At 50.0% G+C, this 27761-nt stretch overlaps 2 protein-coding genes across 2 annotated transcripts in view; one reads left to right on the forward strand and one right to left on the reverse strand.

Annotated features, from left to right (window-relative positions):
• LOC128273180 (protein fem-1 homolog CG6966) overlaps positions 1–27761 on the reverse strand; it is a 43998-nt gene that overhangs the window by 7561 nt on the left and 8676 nt on the right. The window lies entirely within an intron of this gene.
• On the forward strand, positions 11597–12488 carry LOC128273182 (uncharacterized). The gene is made up of 2 exons (XM_053011109.1): positions 11597–11652; positions 11757–12488. Exons 1-2 carry the CDS (start codon positions 11605–11607, stop codon positions 12249–12251), a joined length of 543 nt encoding a protein of 180 aa, XP_052867069.1. The 5' UTR covers positions 11597–11604; the 3' UTR covers positions 12252–12488.

The raw sequence follows: 27761 nt of genomic DNA on the forward strand, positions 1-27761 counted from the left end.
GGACCAGCACGTGCTAGTGACAAGTCTTTCGGAAGCACGGTTCACGGGTGACGAATCGGCGGACGATGCTCGCCTTCGGATAATGACCTCACTCTGGCCGGTAGATAAATGTGGCCCGAAATTGGAGATGCTGCTTCCGGTTGCCGCTTCACAACGGAACCCGGGGGCCCTTTTGCTGTGCGGAAAGTTAATAGAAAGTTGTCCCCAGAGTTTTGTGGCCTTCAGTGAGCGCACAGTTTGGAACGCTTTCTGCTTTCGGTGGACTTACCGAAATTGGTGTCCATTTTGCGTGACTTATCGCCATCGGCAGGGAAATGATTTACTCGGATTGATCGACTCCAATCACTGCTCGATCGATCGGTGCCATGCAATGATGCGTGATAAGGGAAGGTATCAACGCCGTGGCTTTAGAAACAATCATAAGCATAATCGGATTGAATGCATATCGGATGGCCACCCCTAAATTCAATCATTCTAGCTCGAAGAGCTCTACCTCATGTCGAGTAAACAAAACGATTACTGATCCGGTGGTGCCTCCTTTTGGAGTCACGTTCGCCGCGGGTTCCACGTGATCACGAGCACATCACCCGGGCCGGGCTGCGCATCTTCCATCCCCGTGAGTCACGGAGCCGCACCGAGAATAAACACGCCAATCGTCGCTAGACCTCTGACACTATGTGTACCCTTTCGCCTCGCTACTGTATGGCGCACGACCGTATCTATCTGGGTTAGATCCGTCACGCCGGGTGGCACGTGGTCTGGCACCGGCCGACCAGCCGATCGACCGACTTCCGGCTCCCCGATTGATTGTTTTCCAGCGCAACCACCACTTAGACGGAAGCCCCATTAATTCGATTACGCACGGGCAACAGGTGGGTGTGGCAATGCGACGTTCGCTCCTAAATGTAGGCAATCCGCTATACACACTCGCCAGGTGTGCGAGACACAAATAACGGTGCAGTAACGCACCGTAACGCACCGTGCGGAACGACAGATCGACGACCATTGTTGAGGAATGCGGGAAGCAATAGCAGCTCACGTGTGCTCACTAAAACCTCCGAGTGTCCCCCGAAGGAAACACGTGTTACATTCCGTGGATATTTTCACCCTCAACGAAGCCGGGAAGTGCTGTTTGATTACTTATTTATTGACGCTTTGAACGCGCGAAATTTGTCCCGAAGAAGAGTTTCACCGAAGCCAAAGGAATGACAACCGCTTTCATCGCCGAAAGCTAATGGTTTGTAAATTACTTCTTCCATCGATCGTTACACGGAGCGCCGAGGACGCCCCTTTCTATCAGGACCTTTCGCGACGTCCCCGATTAAAGATTCACCACCACTCGCGCACACACACCTCGTCAGCGCCACTTACCTGAGGAAGTGAACGCGGAAAAGAAAGAAACCATTAAAGAACAGGCCCACCAACCCAGACGCTGGTAAAGTCAAACACAACACGCTTGCGCGATTTTTCGCGCTCGACACTTCTTCAGTTGGCTGGCTGAAGAAGGGACCCCCACACCGAGCGAACGTGTTCTCTTATGTCGCGGGGTCATTAGAGAGCCGGGCCAAACACAACTCCCCAAGAAAGTCACTGTTTCCCGCACGTGCCCGTGGATAATGGGCCGACGCCCTGCGAGTGGCGTCGTCTTCGTTTCGCTGCTCGTAGAAGTAGTTCGCCAGAGACAGGAACGGAGAGCCGCGTAAATTAGTTCTAGACACGCAGAGCTCTCTAGACACACTAGGCGTCGTTCGTCTATTTGTCGGAGACACACATTAGAGGTTGGTGTTGATTAGTTTTTGAATTATGCGCGACGTTGCGGTGTTTAGAATTTGTTTGAGAAGTACCTCAAAGTCTTGATTGGTTACAGACTTTCAGGACTAGCGATCAAAATATTCAGAAAACTAGTAAACATTAAAAGAGAAGCAGTTCTTTCGTCGCACGAAAAAATCATAGTTCATCAACCGAGGGCAGCAAAAACCACGTCTTCGTCTACGACGGGGAATCTAGCGCCGCACACACAATCGGAGCTTATCGCCTACGTTAACCTCTTATCGTTCCAGCGACGACCACCAGCAGGCAAATCGGAAAACAAAAACAGCTGGAGTGGCGCGTCCGCGGCGTAATAAACGCTCGGCTTTTTATTTCTTACCATGAATCATAACACCAGACCCCGCGGGAGTGATTGAACTCATCCGTCGAGAACGATGTTGTTTCCCTCTAGTTTTTTGCCAGTTTGAATGACACCACAAATACAACTGTCACCAGCTGTCCCACCGCCGCCGCCGCCGCGGATGTGCTTTGTGTGTTCGATGAGACGCCAGGAGTTAGACCAAGCGTAGGATGGTTCTTTCGCGTCCTTTCTGTTTGTTGGCCTTCTTTTATTTGCGCAAATCTTTCCGTTACGGTCCGGGCGGTAAATCCCTATATGATAATCTCTCGCGTGACGCGTAGTGATTCCCGTTTGTGCCAGAGGATTTATTCCGTCGTCGGGCGCTGCTGGCGCTGCTGGCTGCAGAACTCAAGTGCAACGAGACAAGGGACTCTTCTCTACCGTCCGAAAGAGAGAGGGGTCCAAGAGTTAGTGGAGCCGCCACTAGCAACCCTCCGCCGAGATGGAGGGATGTCAATGCAATTAACCAGCAAATGAGGCATTGCACTCCGGGTCCGGTCTAGCGTGACAGATGCGCCGTCTCGTCCGTTTGACTCGGGAGAAACTACAGAACGTAATTCTTACGAGACAGGAGCACATTCTTCGCGTGCGACGCAGTTTCTTTGTCCAGCGTGGGGACTTGTCTCAATTTTGTGCGCTTTAAGAAAATGTTCTTTGTTTTGGTGAACTAATATTAAAAGAACTAAATTTCTGTACAAGTTCTAATACTTTTTCGGGTTCTTACATTAAGATTGACATAAGGTGCCATTGGTCAATTCCTAAAACATTCTTAGCACGCGACTGTAGGCTTCACCTTTTGGGACCCTGTCACTCTTTTGTTTGGCAACACGACCGCGGAGCCAATTAATATTGCTGTCGCGCAAGACGCAAAGGGGTTCAGTGGCATTGCACCCTCCGAACGCATCCGTTCGTTGATCGGACATCAGACAGATATACACCAGACCTCCCTTCTGCACAGAGAACACACGATGCGTAAAAGACACGAATAAAGGAAGGCCTTACTGTCGGCCCTCTTCCTTCGAATGTCCGATAAGGAATAACAAACGAGGCACGAGTATTCGGCCGGCGCGTATTGGTTACCACGTATTGCATTCGAACGCGTATCTGATTCCCCAACTTCACTTGGGGCCCGGGACAAGACTTGAGTAAACGAGTTGCCCATTATGGTCCGAGATCGTCTTAAGGTGGCTGCTCTAGGACCGTCGTGCGTGGCCACAAACTGGAACTACAGTTGCTGCCATTGTGTCTGACCAGCGGGGATCACTTAGACCAAGAACCGGGTGACAGAATCACGGCTGAAGGGGGGACCGCCTTCCTAGCCGCGGTGTGTCATTGGCCTTCGCGGGCACTCGTGGTTTTTATCGACCTCTGTTTCTCTCTCTCTTTCTGTTTTGCCTTCTCCAACTCACTTTTTTACGGTTAGTTACCTACAATGATTCATGGGCCGCTCGCTAATGTTCAGTTCCAAAGTTGCCACACACCGACCGTCGGCTGGGATGGACCCCGAAAACCTTACCTACCAACCAACCCGTTTGTAGTCAGCCAACCGCGTAAAGACCATCGTCGTCGTCGTTGTCGTCGTCGACGGAAGATCCTGTCTCTTTGTGCTGCGCGTATTCCATGTATATTTCGCGGCCGTATTATTAATGCGCAAGGGGCGCAAACTTTGTACTTTGTTCGACTGCTGACGCTAAGCGCTCAGCAGAAACGACAGCGGAAAAGTCGACGGGCAGAGGTCAACAAACGGGCGGGAGACTGGAACTGAGACTGGATGGGTTTATGGGGCTCATAAACATGAACATCGCTGGAACCGCGCGAGATGCGCCGGGAAACACCAATAAAAGACCACTAATTGGTAGGACTACCCCCCAGCGGGCCATCCGTCTTCCAAGAGTGTCTTTATAGCCCTTCCGTTGTAAGCGATCCTGAAGGACAACGAGGAGTGTTATAACCTGGGGCGCGATAGGGAGCCGAGTTAGCAAAAGATCCGGGGAGTGTTGTCCCAGAAGACACCGAAGCGAGTTTCCTGTATTTCATCATCTCGAATTATAAAGCGTTTTTTTCGCGGAACGTTTTCCACTCTTCTCGCAACTCGCTACGCCATCAGTCGCCAAGTTCAACAACCTGGTCGCAAGACAGCTGGAAAAGTGCAATCTACAGAGCGACACTTCTCAGCTGTTAGGAGATCTTGGCCCCCCGTATATGGCAACCTGATTCTTGTTTTATTGCATCAACGCGGCCCCTTGAACTTCACCTTTCGGTCCCTGGACGGACGGCATGGCAACGGCACGCACACACTCCTATTGGTGTCACTGATTTTTCTCTGCCACTTTTGGGACTGACGCGGAGTAACTGGTCCGCGTCGCCGGTTACCGGAAAAGGGTGGATTGCGAACGCCGAAGGCCAGTAGAAGAGTTGCTCACGACAGACGCACCCCACCAGCTGAGAATGTTTGGATGTTTACAGCGCGCGCAGTTGTTGCTCGCTCATCTCACTACGTCGCAGCACACTGCGATAGGGACGTGTTTCCAAAAATAAAGGAATCGTCACACCAAAACGGAGGGTAGAAGAAGAATTACCCCAATTAAAATATGGTTCATGTTCGCGCTCCCGATGCCGGGGACATTAAGATAAATGGCTGAGGGCAGCCAGTGACACAGTTTAGACGAATCAAGAGCAAAGACATCATGCTGACGATGCGCTCGCTGGTACAGATTAACGCCAACCTGAATCCTTTTTATCGTCTTTCAATATCAGCGCACTGGCCGTTAGGGATCACTGAAAGAACAGCATCGGTGGTGATGATGGTCGGCCGGTGGATTACCGTCAGCAATCAAACGACGCAAAAATAGAATCCCTCACCGAAGAAAGGGCCGAAAGTACAAAGTCTCAGCGCTGCACACTTCCGCAGATAAAGGACCGACCGACCGAAGAGACGGCGTAGAAAAGTGCAATCCGGGTGGGGAGGCCACCACGTGGAAGCCGTCATCTCGTCGATCTCATTCTTGCCGTGGCCGTGTGCCGCGCACAGTTGTGCAATCGAACACGGAAAAAGTCGCAAAGGGATACGCGGTGGTAATCCAAATAATGGCGCTTTTAATGTCAAGGATTTGTTTACCGACCCATTCATCGTGACAGCGTGTTTGGTCAACAAGTAGTAGGCTGTGCAGAGTGCACCCCGCCCGGTGAGAAAGGTACGGACAATGTGTGTCAAACTGCACATGGTTGTTGTTGTTTACCGAAGGAAATCAAATCTGTTTAATTTCCGCTCTCAACCGATATATGGTTTACGGTCGAGAATGTCTGTTGGAACCCTTATTGTTTTTGTAGCAAGCTTTAGCAACGCGTTCCATGAAATGGAAGATACGGTTCTAATGGAATCGCTTTCTGCTCTTCTATGCTGTCAACGGTGCAGCACACCATTTTTCCTATTGATCCGTACACGCTTCTGTTCGTTGTGAATAGCAATGCACGAGTCCCAGTTTAGTCCATCATACTCAAGCCCAAACTGGGTCACGAGCAGCAACACGAGTCCATCGATCGATCGGCACCGAAAAAAAGAAGTCCCAGTTCGAGCCAAAAAAAAACACGTGATCCGATGACAAAAATACACACCCAAGAAGCCACCCCAGACAAGTCCGGAGGAGTAGGTTTGGCAAACAGTCGAGATGACATGGGGACGAGTCACAAATGCAAAACTGGGTCGAACCCCTCCCCGCCCGCGGTCTGTCGTCAGAGCGGTGGATGAGCAATTTCGCAAATCTGCAACGACCCATCACGAAAAACTCGCGAAGTTTCTCGTCCGGACTTATCAGCCGCCCGGCCAGACCAGACCAACACACACACACTGCACAGCTTGTGCTGTGCTTGATCTAAAGCACCGCTTCGACGAACAACACCGAACAACGTCAAGTACCGCCAAGTGTCAAGAAGAGTACGCGAAACTTCTGGGCAATCCGGGTTGTCCGGGTGTGTGCTTATCGTACTCCGGGGGGGAGCGAGCGGGTTTACCGAAGATGCTTTCAGTTCCGGTGATAAGCGCACTCACACTGGTTGGCACACACACACTCACACGTATGGGCTGTTGTGTTTACGTGTTGGACTGCAAACGGACCTTGACTGGGTTGCGATTGCAACCGCGGCGCGGGCTGTTGACATTGCGATGCGTGTGGCGCACCCAGCCAGCGAGCGATTAGCGGCGGGCACTAAATACACTTTGATCGATTACAGAATCTCCAGTTCGACGGACCGGACATGCCGCCGCGGGTGTTCTAATGGGCGGCTCAGACCCCATCCACAATAACTGATTACTGATGACCCACCGCAGAGATAGAGACAGAGAGCGAGAGAACTCAATCGCAAAAGGGTGCTAACCCTGGATCGGACGAGCATCGACATGCTGACGGCGGACCAGTGTAATGTTACATCAGCTGATGTAAGCCCTTACTTTCGGAGCAGTGTTGTTGACCAGAGCACAGACTATCATCTGATCGGCGGCGAAGTCGGTGAAGATGAACTCAATTCTGGGCGGCCACTTTGGATCATAACAACAGTGCTCTTCTGGGACTAGGTCAGGTCAGTTTGCTACATATTTACGACGTCATTCACTCCGAAGCGAGCTACACTCCGCGGTGCCCTTGGACGGAACCTATTGGGTGGAGGGCGGCGCGCCTTAGCAGCGATCGTCGATATTGTTTGATTTCGAAAAAAAGCAAACAAGTTTTGCACCATGCTACCGGAAGGAGAACGTGACCTTGATGAATGAAAATGGAGACTCTCTCTCTCTCTCCGTCCGGTACACGCTGCGTCAGTAGCAGTAGAGAGTAGGTCAAGGCGGCTTTCTTTCATCGAAAAAGCTTAGGACCCTACCACTGGTTGTAGTTCTAAACAACGAAAGAACGTCTTTCACCGAATTGTGTTTCCGCGCCACGGTCACGTAACCATAGCTCATTAACAGTCCGAAAAACAACTCGCGACGTGGTGGTCGTCGTGTGCGTGAGCTTGTCGTCTGGAGAATTTTCTCCAAAATACTTTTCCACCCCAACCGCACGCACGAATAGGTCAAGAAGTAGGTCAATCAGATGCTAATGCGCGGTGCTTCTGGCACCGGTTCTCGTCGGTTGGTTAATTCAGGGTCAAAACGGGTGGATTTAACTTCCTTTGCAGACGACGCAGGCACGTGGTTTTCGGATAACACGAGTCACAAAACGTTAGCCTGAGGAGAATTTGACCACGTGGTGACCTTTCCGGGGGGGTTTCCATCATGAACCAAGTGCCAATTCTTTCTGGTAATTAATTTGTCGTAAGCACTCCAGTGAGGACCTTCATTTTTCAGGTAATCAAGGGCCCAGAGCCCTTGACACGAACCGTTGCGGTGGGCTATGTACCTACACCCGGTTCCGTTCCACTTTTCTGGACATTGAGCAATTATGCTTGAGAGAGTTCTGAAAATCGCTTGATCCTTGCCGACACGTGCTCTCTCGAGGTGCCCGGACCTTTCTTAGTAGCTGTTATTAACCTTGGAGGACTGGTAAGTGATTGTTCCAAGAATTGTTGAAGGCGTACCATAAATTTGTCCTTTGGCCATGCCAACAAGAACATAATTTTATTAACCTCTAAATGTAGCATTGAGGATTCGTCAACAAGGTCCAAAAGAAAAGCCATAAATTAATAAACAAAACATATTAATGAGTAATTATCACAAGAAAACAGTCATATCCATCTCAAGTTGACACACCGACTCGCTGACGGCACTTCGTAATAGTCACTTATCCAAACACGGAAAGGCAACATTCAGAACGTGAGCCACTATTTAAAGAGGGATACCGTCCATTGTGAAGCGCATGGAGCAGCAATTCACCCAGCTGGGGCCAAGCTCAATAGCAGCCACCCTCAGAGGGAACCCAACGCCTCACGACCACAACAGAAGCGACGGTGACAAATCGATACTCGTCTCATAGCGCAGCAATGCACCCAGCCACTGCACCGTCGGTAAGTGAATTTGCATGCGGAATGCAGTCAGCAACGGCGTGGGCCACCGCGACCGTCCGTGCCGACCGGCCAATGGAAACGGCTATCAAAGGACCTAATTAGGTGGGATTGAAAATGCGATGCGCGGCGGACATAATTTACGCGGTACACACCACTTAAGCTGATTTATGCCTTCTTGCGTTCGAGTATGACGTCCGCGCGGATGCGGAACGCCGCCACGAGACACTTCTTGCACCGAATTCGCACTCCGGAGCCATTACGGAACTACGGGAAACGATGCGCGATCAGCACAACGACGACAACGACGATCGACGCACTACAAATACACGCGCGGTGTAACACGGAAAGCAGATCACTGTCAAGGCGAGTTGCTCGAAAACAAAGTGCCATAAATTTGCTGCCACTGATTGTGGTATGATCTACTAAATCGTCCCCTTTTGATGGCGATCGCAAATGGCGTGCCTGCCGGACGATCCTTGTGATTCAATTAGGGGAGGGACACTCTTACTTGTAGGAGAAATTGAATTCGGGTCGCCACTTACTTCGGTTACTTTTGACCCCCGGGTCTCTTTCAAACAAAACCATTAACTTAAATTATTCATCAGCATCTCTTCTGTGCCTAATAAAGAAAGCTCCTTTTAAAGCATAAGATCTTTCCAATCGACAAGGTGCGACTTCCTCGATCACGAAGTGTCACGTTGTTCCAAGTTTAGCACCAAAGAGTGTGTCAAAATGGAAGATACGCGCAATCTCCAGGAAAACAGCGATCAAAAGCCTTCGCACTAATTCCTATGGAATATTAAATTCTTGTGTTACTTCTCTCAAGCTACAAACATGATTTCTGCAAATATTTTAAGCATTTTTAGTGCGCTCTCGTGTGAGACAACATGACATTCTAATAATTGTGTTGTGGATAAAACTGATTCCACGTAAATCTGAAACAACATTTCAAACTATTGACAAACAAACAAACCATTAGAAAGCTTGAAAAATCTAGCCCGAAAAAGCGAATTCAAAATAGAATTACTGGAAAAATTATAAAATTGCATTAGTCGATGGAAAGCTGCCTTTAGCATGGAGCACAATCATCGAAGGCCACCGCAGACTGCAGACTCGACTCGACCAAGTTTCTGCGAACCCCTAAGTTTATAGTTGGCAAACGGCAACTGTTAACCATTCACGGTTCGCCATAAAAAAAAAACGGTGCACACGAGCAACGCGGTGATCGACGTAAAACCGTGGTTTGTTGCGCGATGCGCAATGAACCACGGAACCCGCGGAGGGGCCGCAGCCACCCGCCGGTCGCGGCGGTTATTATTGCCAGATTACCATAAAATCACACAGGCACACAATCGGCAGGGGGTGTGTGCTGTATTGGAGGTTGAGAATGCAAATGATTTCATGGCATGGCATGGTGACCGGGACGGACCGTTAACACACCTCCTCTTCCCCGATGGACAGGAACTTATACAGGCGATCGGCAATAAAGTCGCGATTGACATCGAGAGCCGCATCGGCCGAGTCCGCGGGGGCCTTTATTATCCGTTCCAACCGGGCAACCAGCGGAACCGGGAAGTCATGCTTCTCTGCGACCCAATATGGTGTGTGGCTCCGCGCGACACAAAGCGCACTTTTGTAATCTTGGTCTAAGCGGAGATGCAGAGGCTCTTTCTTGTCGACGCTTAGTGTGCTCGAAGCGCGTTGTATAGACGGACAAAGACCAATAAATCCTTCTTAAAACCCCCGATAGAGACCTTCTCGGACGTCTGAGTCTGAACGCTGAGACGTCAGCGCTTCTGGATGAACTGGTATGAAACTCGTTCCTAAGCCGTGACAGGGCACGATTGCGCTAATTAGGTTCTAAAGCTACGACCAGAATGAACACTCCGCAACCGCCAAAAATAATCGAAGAAGCGATCCTTGTGACGACCACAATCGTGTGCTGCAGCAAATTGTGGCAAATTTAACGACCTACCCCCCGTTGAGCGTGGTTACGTGTCAAGATCAAGCGCGATCGTGGCTGCTCCATGCGGTGGGCTTCTTGCGGTAACAAGATTCGGTTTGGTCGACGCGCTCTGATTGACAGAGAATTACCTCCCGCCGCTCGTTGTTGGGTCCTGTCACCAGCGTACGTTGGCGCTCTCTTTCTAGCGCCCCGTGTTAACAGCATGCCGGCCCCAGACACAGCACATCACGATCGTCACAGACAATCGCCGCCATAAAGGCTGCGCCGCACGATCCGCGCATTTCGCCTTTCGATATTACGGCACGCGGCATGACGCGGCTCCCCACGGCGGTCGTAAATGGCCGCCGCGTAACTAAAAGCTCGCTTTCTCCGCCCAACCCATGCCGCCGCCAGGCCGTTGTCGGTGCAATCGAAAATTGCAGCCAAGGGTAGGAGGCCACACGGGCCTCCCGTGGTTGCATCAGGGGCCCGGCCAGCCAGCCAGCCAGAGTAGCGTAACGAAACGTCGCCGTCGCCGTCGTCGTTGCAATGGTCATTTCGTGGTGTTGCAGGCGCGCAAATCGAAATCCTTCGTGTGAAGGGAACACCACACCAACACTGAGCCGGGGACCGCTCTAGTGGCCTCCTAACCGTGGCACACTGGCCAAAGCCAGGGCTCGGCGGCGGCAAAGTTGTGGGAGGCTCATGTAGTCGGCCAACGCGCGGTTTGGGTTTTCGGACTACAGTTCCAACACAAAGGCGTGAACGAATTATGTCATTGGGCGCGTCGAGAGAAGGGGGAATTGAGATTGCGCGGCCAGTGCATCGGCATTTAATGCACCGCCGGCTGCATAGTCTACACATCTTAATCAGGGTTCGGCTGGCATCTCTTACTGAGGACCGAATCCGAACGGTGATCGAAACTAATTTTTGTCACAAAATTTGAATGATTATTTTTAATTGAAACAAACGAAGAAAAACGATGAGTTGCTTCTTCCAATCATCAAAGGACTTAAGGGGAACAGAAAACGATCACACGATCTTCACTTACTTCTATGCACATCCATCAAAGGCACGCTGTATCTGTATGCCCTTTGCGCCCTTCGCATCTTCGCACGTTGATTAGAGACGAATTATTCATTTGACATTCAAAATGTTTGCGTCAATCGACAAAAAACATTGAACTGGACATTGAGATTAACATTTTTGTATTGTATGGTATTGCAACTTGCAGCATTGAACACGAGGGGGTAACTCCACCACCCGACCAAGCCTGTATTACTTTATCATTTGCAATTCAATTCCAAAAGCGCCTTGCAAATAATAATCTCCCATCGCAAAGGGCACCCCGCAGTTACAGCATCGGGACACACCTTTTTGTCCAAACAAACAACTGACGGGAAACAAATATTTGGCCAACGATCGACGACAAAATGGGAGCAAGAGCAATATATAACCAGATCGACGTTGCCTCACTCGGGACCATTCGCTCACCAAGATGCACTCGATTCGGATCCTTACTCAATTGGTGTGCATTGCCATTTTGGTAAGTTCTGCAACATTTTTCGCACTACAATCCTTCACCCTTAAGGTTTGCTGATCCTCTCCCTAACTGCTTCCAACCATCGATCGATCGATCGATCGAAACAGATCCAACCGCTGCTGGGGGTGCCAATATTTTGGTTTATTCCTTGGCGTTTTCCGTCAACGACGAGCAGTTCCTCGTCCGGCACTACCACCAGCAGCAGCACCGGGACCGGGTCCAATTCGTCCAACGTCTCGATCGGGTTGGGCAATCGCGTCAACACTTCCACCGGCCTGGACGACTATGGTACCAACATATCGAACGTACAGATCAACGTGAACCGCGCGCGAAGATCCGTTGATACCGTGGTGAACCTGGACGGTCGTTCGGCGAACGGATCGTACGTATCGATCGGTGAGCACACGATCCGGTTACCGGCCAACGTCTCCAATCTGACCGTCAACACGTACCTCGTCAATGGGGTCGACGGTGGCTATTTCGTTTCCGCCGATAGCGAAGCGTTCAGTGGAAACTCTAGCACCGTCACGAGTCCGTTGCTCACTGCCATTAGGAACTTTAAGAACTTTCTGCAGACTCTGTTTAATCCCACCAGTGGGTAGTTAGGCAAGGTAGAAATTAGGAATAGGGGGAAAAATGGCGTTGCATTCGACCTACATTCGGTGTGTTTTTTTGTTGAGTTCTAAAAAATATAAATATCCTTCGAACGACCGTAGTCCCCTCGAGAAGTGCGCGAATACTGCGCGCATCACCCAGACCGATGCGCCCTATTTTTAGATTGGCACGACACGTATTTGTGTTTTGCACTTTTCTTCACTCGGCGCAAGGCGGAAGCAAATCGTGGCCACGTTTTCCGACCCGAAAGTGGAGGAAAACAGAGGGATGTGTTTGTGAGCAGCATTGTGTGACATTGATATGGTTCTAGCTTTAAGTAACTCGATGTTAAGGATGTAATGTGTGTTAATGCCCAATAAATGATTTCCATTTGCCTTTGGGTAACTGGAACAACTCGTAATGGCACACAGGCGGAAATAGGTGCAGCACCATCAATCAAGAACATCTGCGGATGATGCGACCAACGAACGAACGAGTGCATCGCCGCCATGCCTCGGGCTCCGGGGTTTATGCTGCAGTGAGTTAAGTGAGTCCAATTAAATTCCGTCGTCTCGAGCTTGCTTCGCGGGAAAATTGGTTCCTTAGAATAGATTGTCAACCCTGCATGGCCGCAGCAGTGTGGCCGTTCCCACCCCCGTCTCGTGTTGGGCTTCATGAAGTGTCTCCACGGGGCGTTCCCTGCTCTGCTGTTTGCTCTCCATAAGCCGATGGACCGACGACGACGACAGACGGCATCTTGGAGTAAACGTTAGAAAAGCCGGTTTGGTCCGTAATTTGCCTTCAATTACACACTCTCTTCGGGTCGCGGGTCCGAAGTTGAGCAATAGAACCCGTCAGCGGAAGAGACACGCGCCAGTCATCAGTTCGCGTCAATTGACTTCACACAGCATCGATTAAGCGAAATTGGTGGAACGAAGCGACCACACTACCAACCAGAGTCGCCTGGAGAAGCGTGTGACTAAATACGATTTGTTTTTATTTTGGTTCCGAATCGCTTAAACAGACGGTTTGGTCAACAAGAAGCATTGGCTGAAGGTTACGATGATGCTCTTGACACTTGGGCGGCCCCCTCATTGGTCCTTGGGCAAGTTCAATCCCCTGCGACGCTATTGAATCGTGCGAACCCCGTCTTGTTCTGCCGATTTTCACACATATTTCAAGTGCATCGAGTGTGGGTGGCTTGAAGGTGTCACCCGGTAGTGGCGACAAGACGTTTGGTTCCGTTCCGCCGAAGACAAAAGCTGACGGTGCCGAACAACAAAAATCCCAAAATGGGGATGACATTTTTTTCGGGGTGTCATCCCCTTTTTCCAGCCCCGTGAGTTGATGAGTAATTGAATGAAGTAAATAAATAAATACCTCCACACAATTTTAATTAATGCCGAAAAAACGGCCACAAGACAGACGGTAACGGTAAAAGTATTTGCACAACCTTTAAGGAGGATTATGCGCTGTAGCGAGAGAGCGAGATTGCTCACACAGCCTTCACTTAAATCACCATTAACGGCAAACACGTGGCCCCCGCGTGAGGCCACCACAGCAGAGGCAAGGGAAACAAAGTTTAGTAACATCCTGCTGCAGCCAAACGGCTTGCAGCTGCACACTGCGCTGGGTGCGCGCGAAAACAAACAAATTAGCTGCGGGTTGACTGCAAACACTACTCTAAAGCGTGGTAAATGCGTGGTTCTTTTGGCGTCAAAATATGGGACTAGCAGACCACCGACCTGAAGATACCAAAATTAAATTACTGATCGTTAAAAATAATTGAAACCATATTACTTAAGTGTGCAATGTACTTGTGGCCCACAAAATTTAGTAAATTTTAAGCAGCTGAGTCACACGAAAATGCATCGCCATTCACGAGACGACGGAGCAAGCACAAGACGCTCCCGTTAGTCACCCAAGTCCAAGACAATGCACAGAGACGACAAGCGACGTTGCTGGCTGGGGAAGGCACACCAGATGCACTTTCCGGTGACAGATGCATTATGCGTATGGCGTCGCGTACAAAGAAAAACAACGAATAGCTAGGTGACAAATAAGAAAAGGGAAAGCCTTTCCACCTTTTCGCTTTCTTCAAATACCTTCTGTGTGCACAGCAAATAATGGCGCAATCCAGCATCGAGTATCGATCGTCTTACCTGCAAAAGAAGACAGGAATAGATATTTATGAAACATTTTAGTAAAAACAGTGAGTAATGGAGATCATTTGTTGTTCTACATTTCAAGCTCAAGCTCATCCTGAACTCAACTAGAACTCGTTCTACTTATTAGTGCAGCGGAGCCCAGTGTGACCGGAAACTAATTTCTAACTAAGTAATTACAACGGAATGATCAGCCCAGCATAAACGAGACAAAAGAAAACCCCAACTTTGCCCTCCAAGTCTCGCTGTTCGATGCACGAAACAAAAGTTTCGTGGCGTCCACATATCCCCCGCGGACGTCGGCTAGCGGTCGGCGCATAGGAACTCTCGGCGGGTAAAACTAATTACTCCACAATTTGCGCAACTTGTGCATTTAACACAACGGCACTTCCAAGACGGCCTGACGGACACGTGTGTCTTTGTGTGTGTTTGTTGGCGACCAAGGCAGATTACGCCATCGGAATAATGCCACTATACTAACCACAACAGACGGGCGGACGGGCGGGCGCTGTTTTACATTTCACAGACGACACAGCAACCAATTGTCGACCGACGACGCCGGTTGCGGCAACAGTAGCTAGTAGATGGCCTAATAATGCTCTAGCAGCAACCAGCAACTCCAGATGCCACGGTGAACAGAAACCACACGCGAGTGGCACCACGGTGAACATTAGGGTAAATGGAAGGCGCAAAGAGGGTGTCTTTGGAACATCGCAAACTACGTGAGGTGGCCGCGAGTTGCCACTACCAACTCATGTGCCTTTCCTGTGCCCCTTCTCGTCCCCCCTCGGTGGTATCACTAAGTGCAAAAACTTGTGCCACACCGTTGAGGTTGTCGGTAGGAAATTGAAATTTCTTACATCCGAGCGACTACGTGTTTCTGTTTGGCTTCTTTTCAATCGTTCACCATAGTATCTGTGGCCAGACCACCGCTGAAGTAGTTCTCTCCGTCACGTGCTCTCAGTCGAGTGTTCCGCTTTTATCACATCGCCGGAAGTGGTGCTCTTGCATGGCGTCTGTCCCACCGCTTCCGGTGTTACGGATGCGCGGCTAACAGGTTTCGTCGGGTCGCAGCTGCTATTTACATCCGGTGGCGGAAAATCCTGTTCGGCTCGGAAGGTGCCTTCTGTCGTGGGTCGATTGATATTCAAAACCATTTTGGATGGCAATCGCGCGCATCGTTGGGTGAAAAATAATTCACGATGATCAATTTTAATAATTTAAAATGAAGCTCCTTCTTGTCGAAAGCGACCAATACCATATCGCCTTCGCCTTTCAAAAGTAAAACGTTCACCGCAATTTATGAAATAGTTTGCGAGCCGCACAAAATCGAGTGCGTATTTTGGCCATACCCATAACAAAGCGCTCCTTCGTCACGCACACACACCGCGGGGGGCGCTGGAACCAATTTCGTCTTCTTAACCCCACCGTGGAACTGCCTTGCCAAAAGAGCCACGAAGAAGCCACGGTGGCCGGCCAACATCGCCGCCACTGACCTCCTTGGGGTTTATGCAATCCGACCGACCGCGAGCGCAAAATAGGGGAGAAAAGACCCCTGCCGGAGCCAGCCAGGGCCACAGCCGAGGACTAATGAGAGTTGGATGCAATTTCCGTCGCAAAACCGTTACTCGCGGATGTTGCAGAAAATGTAGCGCGCACTAATAAAGCTTAAGAGTGCGGAACGCTCGCCGATTAACCGATTGGATGAAGTGTCCACCGCCCGTTGTTTGCCCTTCTAAACGTCGAAAGCAATGCTGGCCAACGGTCGATGAAATTGGCACCCCAAAGCACCGTCGACCGGGGCCGGGTCCTGGCAAAATGCAATTCTCCATTTCGATTCCCCAACTGTGTGAGTTATTGGCATCGTTTAGGGCCCAGGAGTTTACCAGGTCAGCGCCGTTCGGAGCCGGAAAATGCTATCCTTTCCCAGTTGCCACCAAACAATGTTGCGCGCCGCCAGAGAGTGAAAGAGCGAGAAAGAATCGAGTAGCGTGAGCATGTTTTCCCCATTTTCAATCAATTCACACAGCTGCTGTCAAAAGGGACGGGGACGGGTGGCTGGTTCACAAATCAGGTCGCTCGGGTTCGGGTTGCCATCATGCTGCTTTGGCATCGGAGCCCGAGCGCGCGCCCCATCAACGGGCTTTGTATTTCGTTTTGCAATCGACGAAAAACGGCACAACATCAAAAAGGAAAATCTACTTTCGATTAGCACGAGAGCTCGGTGGTTCTCGCTGACCCAAAAACGATGTTTGGCACTGTTTCGCAACAATCGATTGTTGGACAACGCTCCCCCCAGAAAAAAGGGCGATTGGCGAGGCGCGAGAATCCGGATAAGAATTCTGCATTCTGGCAGCTTCCTCGTTTGAACCATTACGTCACCCAAGTCTGGTGTGTGTGTGTTGGCAAGTGCCACCGAACCGAAACGGGACATTCGCGTGCTTGTTGCCCGCAACATGTTTTGCTGTAAACATCCTCCACTTGAGAGAGACAACTTCATCGACGTCACACATCGCGACGCTCACAATCAGCTGCTGTGGCCGGTGTATTCGAGGATGTTGCAGCCACTCTCTATGTATGCACCACCCCACACAGGCGCATGATGCAGCAGTTTAGCTTTAAATATAGTGACCGTAAACAAACTGTTCACGTGGGGCTATAATTGCCAGCCTTGCCAGCCAACCAGCGAGAGTGAGTTGAAGCTGCACTCAAGAGCTGTGGCAAGATACTGGTGTGCGGTGCTTTTGCGATCTGGTTACGATGGGCAGACCCGATCCGACCCGACTGCGGAAGATTCAGTCTTTCTGGCTCCCAGGAAACCATTTGCCAAGCGAAAAGTACACGGATTCGAGTGGATGGCTTGCAATTGCATCAGCTACATAGTAGCATCCGCGACTTGGTGGTTCTGAAACGCAATTGGTCCCAAAATAAAAATGGATGCAGCCAAGAACCAGCCGTTCACCGATAGCTGAGTGCCGTTTATCAAGTTGAAGATGTAAAGTGTACTGCAAAGCTGTCGGTGACCGGCATCACAGCGAGACTCTTGACTCTTTAATAAGAAACCGCTATCTGGGGCTTTAATTATGAAAAAATGGCATCATTTAGATAACCACTGTGTGCTAAGATATTCAACACGGTCAAGACATTCTTGGGCCCAACGATTAGCTGATTGCCTCGGGGACTTGTGGTCTCTTTTGACGTATTGGTGTTGATTGAATTTTATCGAACCGGCCGTCTCGAACCTGACCACCACAACAAACGCTTGAAGCTACAAACAGTTCAAATCGGTCCACCTTCGATTGAAGGACCCTCCTGTAGCTTGAAGTAGTTGAAAGTTAATATGTTGCCTCAAACGGTGGTTTAGTATTTTTCTTCTAACTTCTAAGCTCTTGCTAATATTGTTTGTAAACTTTACACTCTCGAAACGATGAAGATAAATCGCTCTCCTTACTCCAGCACTGCTCCTCGAGTGCACCTAAACGGTCCAGCCGTAAAGTTACATAAACATATTGCGATCGACAGCGGCGTAAAGTGACTTCGGGCTGCGCTTTAATTGCCGTGCCGTGCTCCGTCTCCGAGGGGTCACCATTACAGCCGCCGGTGGTGGGTACCGTTACAAATATTCATTCCTCGATCAGTCTCACCGAGCGTCTCTAGACTCCGACGAGACGACGCGAAGGTCACGAAAAGGAAGGCCCCCCCCCCCGCTCGTGACGATCCCGTACGATTGCTGCTGGCGCACGATTGATGTGTACGTTTTCTCTACACAATCCGTTGGCGGACGCACGAAACCTTAGACCTAGAAGAGTAGCGCTAAGTAGACGGAGTGTAGCGCCTGCGAGGGAATCACCTCGATACTTAATGAACGGCGGTGGGGTCCAGTGCGAGTGCGTAAAGTGCAGAGTCGGCTGTCCGCAGCTGGAACGGAATTATTGATGCAGCTTAGGCCACCGTCAAGGTGAATCCGTTCGACCGTTACATTCTAGAGTGGGGCCGGCCAGCAGCCAGTAGTTCCTGCATCTCAATAAATTACTCGCCGAGGCCAATTGTAAATCAAGATACAACTTTACAACACACCAATAAATAAATATCGAATGAATATTTTTAAAACAAAGGCATAAACCTGTCCACCAGGTGGCTGAGTTTCCAGCTGTCTTCATTCGCGCCTATTTTCACACAAGCTGCCACAGCTTAATGGCCCTGCTGCCGGTGCCCGTGCCGGCGTTAAGCAGCTGCACAAGAAGCGATTAAAAATTCGCGAAAAGTTCACGCGAATGTGACAGACGAGAGTGAGCTGCTGGCTGACTGCCTCATCTGCTTGATCTTCAGTCTTCATGCTCCGGTTCGGAAGATAAAAGCGATGCATAAATCACCACCTCAGTCACGCCATAACCATAATTAAGCAGCGGTGGGAAATCTGAATCTGAACCGGAATCGAATCGAATGTACGCTCTTCAAATTTTCATCCGAGGAAAAAACAAACGCACGGGGAGCGAGGTTAGCGAAAATTGATAAGACCGACGCACCTAAAGTGAAAGGACGGTCTGTTGCATCTGCTCGATTTCACTGCCATTACGGATGAATAATGTAAATACTGAACCGCATTAAAGTGGCGCGCCTGCTACCACCGGGCGCGGCTCCCACATAATTAACCTTCCCGCCAAAATTTGCGACGCCAACGGAAGCGGAAACCCGGCACAATAATGGCGATAAAAGCGCTCTCGTGTTGTGATTACGCGTCGGCGGCGGGTGAAGATAGCGAAAGTGGTGGCTTTTCGTATTTTGGTGAGCGAGTTCACCACGCGTGTGGTGAGAGTTTTTGTTTCAACACGTGACCGTGCCGGCAAGGGTTGGAAAGGACCCCCAGGGGACCTTGGCCTGCATTTCCCGTTCAGGGTTTTTTCGGTTGTTTTCCATTTCTCCAGGGGTCTCCTGGGTAAAGCGAGTTCGGCGCCGTCCTGAAGATGCAAATTAACTGACCTTTCCAACCGAGAGGAACCACTCGGAGATGCTGGTGGACCGGCCAAACCGGCAAACACGCTGCGTGCGTGTCCGATCCAAGGGGACCACTTCTTGCGAGAGCTCTTTTCAAGCCTTGCTCACTCGGATAAAAACCTCTCTCTCACGCCTTGTCGGTTGAAGGTCGCCTCTTGGAGGTGGCGATGGCTTACGAAATAACGAACACTTTGGAGAGGAAAATAAAACGAACCGGACGACGGACAACCCCACCGCGACGACCACGTGGGGGATGGGCTCGGCGCTTTATGGCACCTTTTTTCGACACTAATTTATGTAGCAACCACCAACAACTAGAAACGAGCCCCGTCACCCGTCGGCGATTGAGTTCAATGTCACCGGAGGCCGTTCGCTTGGGGCGCTGGGCCGGCGGTTCAGGTGTGGTATCAGGACATCGAGTCACTTGAACTGAGCCCCGCCGAGGAGGGCTCTTTTTACTCTCCCTTTTGAAGGATTCTGAAGGAGGATTTCAATCGCCCCGTCGTGTGAGGGAGGTACAAACACGGAACTCGATTGCACGGCACGGCAATCTACTCGGTGGTGTTGGTCGATCGGTTATTTATAGACAGTAAATAACGGGGTGTTGCTATAATGTTACCACACACACACACACACCGTGGCCGGCCGGTCGCCGGTAGTCACGTCAAACGCTAAGCGGATCTGAGGGTTGTTATTTTTCGAGCCCACCTTTCGCACAACCCGGAGCGCCTGTAATGCCTCGCGTAGTTGGTCGATTTTGACACCACTGGACACGGATCGGATTGGATTACAGAAGAACGGGTCGCTTTAGTGAGACATTACGGAATGATAGGCTTATCGAAAGAACGTTACTGGAACTGATAGTGCCCTTTATTCGATCGAGGACACTTCCCTTTCACCTGCGATTAGAGGTCCACCAGAATATCGGTGTCGGTCTAATGTATAGAATTTCGCAAACCGGAACCGAAGAACCGTCAATAGACATCCCTGACCATCGGAGCGTTACACCCTGAGGGTCTCCCCGGAAGATGGATCGATTTCTGGTCCTGTCCATCTCATGATTGACCGCCTCTCCGAGAAGCGTTCGATGAACCATAAAATGCCACGTCGATCGATGCATCGTGCAGTGTGCACTGAAACGACTGTTCTCGGTTGTTTCCCCCGAAGTCAGGATGGCCATTTTATTTACGGAATATAAAAAGAACATTCGAACGGGCTGCCAATTTCCAGGAAATGAAACCACCGGGCCCCGGGTCTGGTGTATCGCTCGAAAGGATGAAAAGATCTCTCCAATGGAACGACGGACCGAAAAAGGTTAATCTAAACAGACTCTCGGTTTAATGGAAACCCCAGCATAAACAGTGGCGTTTGGCGGAAAGAACAAGAATAACACATCAACACCAACCAGTCAGCCTGGCTAGTCAGCTAGCCGGTCGTGTGAGACTATCCACTAGCACCACGCCATGGGCCATCGAATTTAGGTCACTTCCGGCGTGTGCGTTGCTTATATGTGTGGGTCGCCCTCATAATCATCTGTTTCCCTACACAACAACATCGCAAACGAGTCGAGAGTCATTAGCCTATTGTTTCAGTGACGAGGAGAAAAGCGCCAGGGGACAGATTTCCCACACGCACTTGCCAGCCACTGGACAACAGCACACGCTGATGTGGAGCTATGAAAACAGGATGGAAAGGCTACAAGTCGATGGCCATGTTTGACAACTTGTTGTGATGATAAAGCTTCTTAGCTAGTCCCTTGTGGTACAAAAAAATTGGAAAAAGTAGCATTCCAATAAAGTTCGAGTTCTGGGGCCGGGCTATAATAGCGTTGCTGCAAACGTTAAGGCCACAACAATTTATGCAACGATCGCAACGGGCCAGTTGCACCCAATGTAGGCCACAATCTATGCTCGCCAGACCGTCTGACGACAACGACGGCGCGGTTCATGTTCCGAACCGACGACAGCTTTATGCTCTGGCGCTCAGTGACTCATTGTGTGCAGTCGCGTACAACTCGGCCGTTGGGGTCCCCGAATGGCAGTTGGCGCGTATCGATTGGTTCTGGTACGAGTGCAATGGTGCATATTGAGTGAACAGAAGTTAAAAACGCTTTTTAACCCGCTTTGGCACTGAAGCTTGTGGCACTAATAATTACAGTCCATCTGGAAGTGACCATGGGAAAGTATAAATATGTAAAATTTTGGCTCAACTAAAGCAATAAATTAGCCTACGCTGTCAGCGCTGATTGTATAAAATAAACATAAAACCAGAAGCAACCGGCAGCCCCTAATTGCCCCCCATTTTGCTCTATCGGATTCATCGGCACGAAGATCAACTACGCAGAGGACGTTGTCGGGAGTGTCCATCGTCGCGGGCGGGATTGCCGTCTAACCGGGGTGTGCAGCACCACTTAGTACTGGTTGGGGCTTAGGTAACGAAGAAACCGACCGAAAAATCTTCCTACCGTGACCCACCGTTACTTAGCTTGGAGAGACTAAAAAGCGCGAGAAATGAAATAAGCCGTCTTACCGGTGGGCTCTGGTTATGCCACCGTCGAAGCAAAAAATCACCCGACAACGCGGCTAGCAGCCCGTCCTAACTATCCTCTCTCCCTGTCTCTCTCTCTCTGTCTCTCCCGGTTCCGGCTCCGAAAAGCGATAGAAAAATGGTGTCACGGGTGGTGGTGAGTGTTAATCAAAACGGGCTTATCCGATTTTGATTACAAAATTTGTGCAACACCCCCCACTCTCCGAACTGGCCACCACTTCCGGAACACGCTTCTTCCGCTGCACTATCGATCGGAGTGATTGATTGAGATGCGAACGCACACGCACACCCGCCGAACGCTAAATCTTCGACTTTTACAAGTTTATCTAACATTCGCTCCACCGCGGTGGCTTTATGGCGTGTGCGTTACTTCATCTCTGGCCGGGGGGCCTGTGTGGGTGCCGCCACCGTAATGCTGTTGCCGAGTAGCCGAGTAGCCGTCAGACTATTGGTTTATGGCCACCGCCGGCACACGCAAATTACGCAACGCCCGGTCCGAAGGAAAGTCGACAAACTCTCCGTGGCCCCCCGTTATGGGGCGTGCTGTCACTTGGCGACGGAAATCCTTCTCATCTTCCGGTAACAAGTCGCTGCATCGAACGTCAAACACATTCGCCCCAATCCGGACACGGCTTACGCGACGCCGTTCCGTCTCCGTGTCGTAAGAATTCAAGCTTTCGAGACAGGCGTTCCAGCGAGTAGAACAACGAGACAGCAGCGTGAGGCAACTTTATGTGAGCCCCAACTTGTAACAAGCGGTCCGTGAAACCCCCTGCCTGGTCGTACTTTTGAATGCGGGGCACACTAATGACTCACACCGCGAGTCATTATGTTGGCCGTCATGGTTTGGCAAAACGCCACAAATGGGTTTTGGGCCACAAATTTACGTTCCAACATACGACAAGGCCCCCGGTTGAAGTATGAACGCAAGCCGACCACAGGCCAGGCAGCTTTATGATCTCGGGCGCTTTCGGTCCGACGACGGTTGACCCACCAAAACGATGACCAACGTCTCTCTCTGTCTCTCTCTCACTGGTAGCAATCTTCCAACCATCTGTTTTTGCACATTCTGCCCACAAACCCACGACCGGTTTGGGGTCAAGAATGGCTGGCACCTATGGCACCACCACCGATGAACCTAAGGGCGCCGAGAGTGAACGCGGAAATTGCGTTCCACGGCGATTCGTCACGACTGTGTCTCGACGAATGGAGCACGGAACGGGGCGGGATAGAGATATAAACATAGCCTTGGGTTCACAGTTTGCAACCCCCCGGGGAGCTGTGAGATGTGCGAAAAAGAAAAACACCGCAACGCGATCGTCCGATCGCCAACCGCAACCGAAACCGATCACGATCATGACCGCGCGGCTCCGAGTCGGCGGTGCTGCATATAACGCACAGCCCCTCCTGGCGCCCGCCTGTGGCCATCGCCGGACCAGACCAGTCCAGGTCAGGTCTGGCGAGGGATTCGTCTTCCCGGATTGTTGCTCTTTCTTGGCTTGCGCGTCTTGCGCGCTCCGCCAACCGCGGGCCACGGGAGAAAATGAGACGCGAGTTCAAGGAAGATCGTTGAACTGCGCTCAGACATCCGGAGGAGCCCGGACACGAAAGCGGACATGAGTGCGCTGGCGCGCGCCCGGCTTTATTTATGTACGCATGCTCCGCATGCAGTTATGCTACTAAAAATATGCTCCACTTGGAGCGGCGCGGATCTTATTAAAAACCGAACGAATTACTTATAATTATTTTTATTTTATCTTTACGTGTGACTCACACTATTAGTCAGCTTTATGACCCTTAACTGCGGTCTACTTGTAGTCGTTGGCGTCATCTCTAAAAACGTAAAATAATTTGTTTTCTTATTATTTGCCAACATAATTTTTGTTTGCAATTATCCAACGAGTTCAAGTTCAGGACAATTGTACAATATGGGAAACCATAGAGTGGTGACCAGACCATGACCAACGTTTTGCTTGATCCAAGCACCATTACACGATCAGTAAAGCAACAGAGGCTTGGTCGGAACACACACTGGCAGCATGTTTCGTTCGGCCCGACACTGGCCGACGTTGGTCCCTTCTATTTTCCGATGATTTCAAACTAATAGAACTTCATACCCTACATTTGGGCTAATTTCTTTTAAATTAATTAAACGAGTTTCATCAGCCAGAGTGGCGACCTCAACTCAACCCGGCTTCACACCGTCCACGTTTGCGAAAACATTAATTTCACAAATGGCATCATAGGAATCGAATTGGCACTGGTTTGGGGGCATCATTTGATCAAACAGTTTAGCATTCCCCTTCCGGGACAACAACACCCCAAGCCCCAAACAGCACCCTTAACGAAAAAATACACATTCCCGTTCTAAATTAAGATCACTTCGCACTAGGCACAGGATGACGTCGCAGGGTTTTCCTATGTTCTGGTCGGCCACAACGTACTCTACTCGCACCGGCGGCCCTTTGGATGTAGGCCAGCCCATTGCGCGTTGTTCCATTGCGCAATGGGGAGTTGTGGTTGATATTTGAAAAGTGTGGCCAATTTCGTTCAGCACACGATGAATAACCCCCGTCGCAGGGGAACTATAGCAAACCGAACTCAGTTAGCATATCGCCAAGTGGGATAATAAAAATCGGAGTGACCGTTCATCGCAGCGCTTCGGTTCATCGTTGCTCCATCGTACGCACAGACGTCAACACAGCTGATTTGGGACACCCGAGTCGCGGGTCGCAATCGCCAGAAATACGATCCCGCACAGAGAGATAGAGAGAGCGTCACCGAAAGACGATCATGCAACACTCCGCATCATGCGTAATGAGCTGCAGATGGGCCGGCCGCGGCCTCTGGGACATTTTTAGTGGTTTAATTTTAGGACCCTCTTCCCGTTACGTGCTGCCGCTTCCCGGTCTTCCGCTCTTTCTCTCCTACTGTCTCCGTGAGTACATAAAACAAGCCGCCACACACAGACCACCGCAGGTTCACGGGAATTGCGGCTAGATCATGCTCCACGCGCGGCGCCATGTTGTTGGGTAATTCTTGCGCAATTCGTGATGCGTTTCGTTGGAGCTTTTCGGAGCATTTTCTTGCAGCATTCTCTCCACTGTTCTGGTGGGGAGAGCGCCTTTTTTTCCTTTCGCTTCTTCACCTTGATTGGCACACGACCGTCGTGCCGGTGCTTTAAAGTCGGTTACATTATTCGGCGTGAGTTTGTTTGTCGTAGGTTTGCTTTCTAATATCGATATCGGCGTTACCAGACGCACAACGTGGCACTCATTTCGGCAATGGCATAAGCAGTCCTTACTCTGTTGTAGTCTCGCAATTTGGGGTCATTTGGAGTTCGATCTCACTGCACAGAACACTCACCTGTCAAGAGAGAAGAAAAGGAGACAAATATTTAATAAATTTTCAATCAGTAAAAGGTTACAATAATTGAGCAATTATTCGTGTCCCATTTAAATAGAGTAAGTCCGGCTAGAGTATGTGTGTGTGTTCTGATGTGGGCACACGGGATCCCCAAACACACCTGCTGCCCATTCGGAGAATCGGACCCCGTTTCGGGGGTGCCGGCCAAAGAAAAATGTTTATTTTTACCATCATTCGCGCGGTTCATCAAGCCAACTTTAAACCACATTCGTCCGCGGTGTGTGTGTGTGTCCGTTTTATTTTTTTCCGACCCATCTTTCGCCGAATCCGAGGAGCAAAATCACGATGCTGCAGGGGTCGGTGGAGGCAACCCCAACAAACATTACAATTTATGACCGCCGCCGTCGAAATTTTTTTTTTCTCAAAGTTTTCCGCCTTTTCCGTCGAAACGTTCAAAATGCCCGATGCGGATGTTGGGGTCCCTATGCTAACGGGGTGATTAACGGGGAAATTTTCGGCATACCCAAAACGGTTACGCCGACGACGACGAAGACGGACCGGTTTGACTGGCTAAGGTTAAGGTTAGCGCTGTCGGGCGGACACAAAGAACGGTCGAAGAAGACACTTATGTCGGATGTTTTTGGGACGGCGGACAACGGACGCGGTTGCGGTGTTGTGTGTGCCGTGTGCCCTTGAAACGCGGGCCATGTTTTCCCTCTGCGACACGGAGAGGGCAACGTACTTGTCTTTTCCTAGCGCGGACAACCGCCGAACCCCGTTTCCCACGCTCCGGGGCCGGGATGAGATAATCGGCCAGTCGTTGAGAGTGTCGGCTAAATTTGTTATCGGTTCGATAGCAATAGTTTTGGGCTTTTATGACCCCGGGGTTAATGTTGTTAGATTCGCGGAACAAGATCATCGTGGCCAAACTATTTGAGATAAAAGCCGAACCCAAACTTGGGACCGAAACTTTATGGCGGCTTATTACCGAAAGGAGCCAGCCAAACGGGTCCACAGTAACGGTGTTTGGGGAGGCACCGCGTTAATGGCGCACCGCGAATTAGTTTATGTTGTCGTGGCCGCGCGCTAGGATTATGCTAATCACGGCCAGAGCCATGGCAACAACGGCGCAGGGAACACTCACACCGACGCGAGCCCTGGCATGGATGGGAGTGTAAGTTTTGACACGTTTCGATTCGATTTCGCCAACGGCGACGGCCACACCAGATAAACAGCTGCTGAATAAACTTCGGTCTTGGGTTCACAAAAAACCGCCGTTTCCAATCCGAAAGCCATCCCTGGGAAGCCAAGTGGCCAAGATTAAAAGCGGACCCGAAAGGACTGCTGATTGTTGGGACGCTTAACTTTAACCCTCATCGGTTCTTTGTATGCGCGCACATACAATTTGGTTCTTAAATGTTTAATTATATAAAAACGGTTGGATGAAATTGTCTGAATTTCTCCAAAGTAGATTTATTTTGGTCATAGAATCGAAACATATCACCAAAAAATTTGAGGCATGTGTAGTATTGTCTGAGCAGAAATAGTTACGAATCGGTTTTTTGTGTATGCGTACGCATACACATACGAGGGGTGATCAAAAAGTTTTGCAAAATTGGAATTTCCGAGGGCTACGTATGTCCGAGTTTTTTGTGTTCTTAGGTTGCTACACAAGTCTGTGATTCGTGGTGAAAAATTTGGCCATTTGGAATAATCAGTCAATTTTTGACAGCTGTTTTGCTTGGACAAGATTTTGCTCATTGTCGGTTTTTGTCTACTCCAAAAGTAATTGACCACGAAGCGGTAATTTTAGTTTTGGAAACAGGAAAAAGTCATAGGGGCCAGATCTGGAGAATACAGTACACGGAGTGTTACATCATTAGTGTGTTGTTTTGGCCAAAAATTCGCTCAGAAACAACGATGCGTTAGCAGGGGTGCGACAGCCCATTTTGGGTTTCCCACAAATCAGGGCATTTGTGACGGATTGCTTCGGGCGAATTGGCCATAACCTGCAGGAAATATTCTCTATGGACCGTTCTATCCTTTGGCAACAATTCATAAAGCACCACGACCTTGCAATTCGAGAAAACTTGAAGCAAAACTGTTCACATTCGACCAAACTTGGTTTTTCAACGTTCACATCTTCTTGGCCCTCTGAAAAAATTTTCAACCACCGATAATCCCGGCTTTGGGTCATAATAGCTTCAGCACAAGCCACAGTCAACAATCGGCGCTCCTAATTTCGTTTTTCGCAAAAAATTTGATAAAGTTTCTTTGCCATCCATTTTTTGAAGTAGACAAAAATCGATGAAGAGCCAAGACACGTGCATAGTCAAACAGCTATCAAAAATTGAGTAATCACTCGAAATGGCCGAACTTTTCACAATAAGTCACTGACATGTGTAGCAACCTAAATCTAAAATCTAACATACATAGCCCGCGTAA

This window comes from Anopheles cruzii, chromosome 3 (assembly GCF_943734635.1).
Source record: "Anopheles cruzii chromosome 3, idAnoCruzAS_RS32_06, whole genome shotgun sequence".
In the NCBI taxonomy this organism is placed as follows: domain Eukaryota; kingdom Metazoa; phylum Arthropoda; class Insecta; order Diptera; family Culicidae; genus Anopheles; species Anopheles cruzii.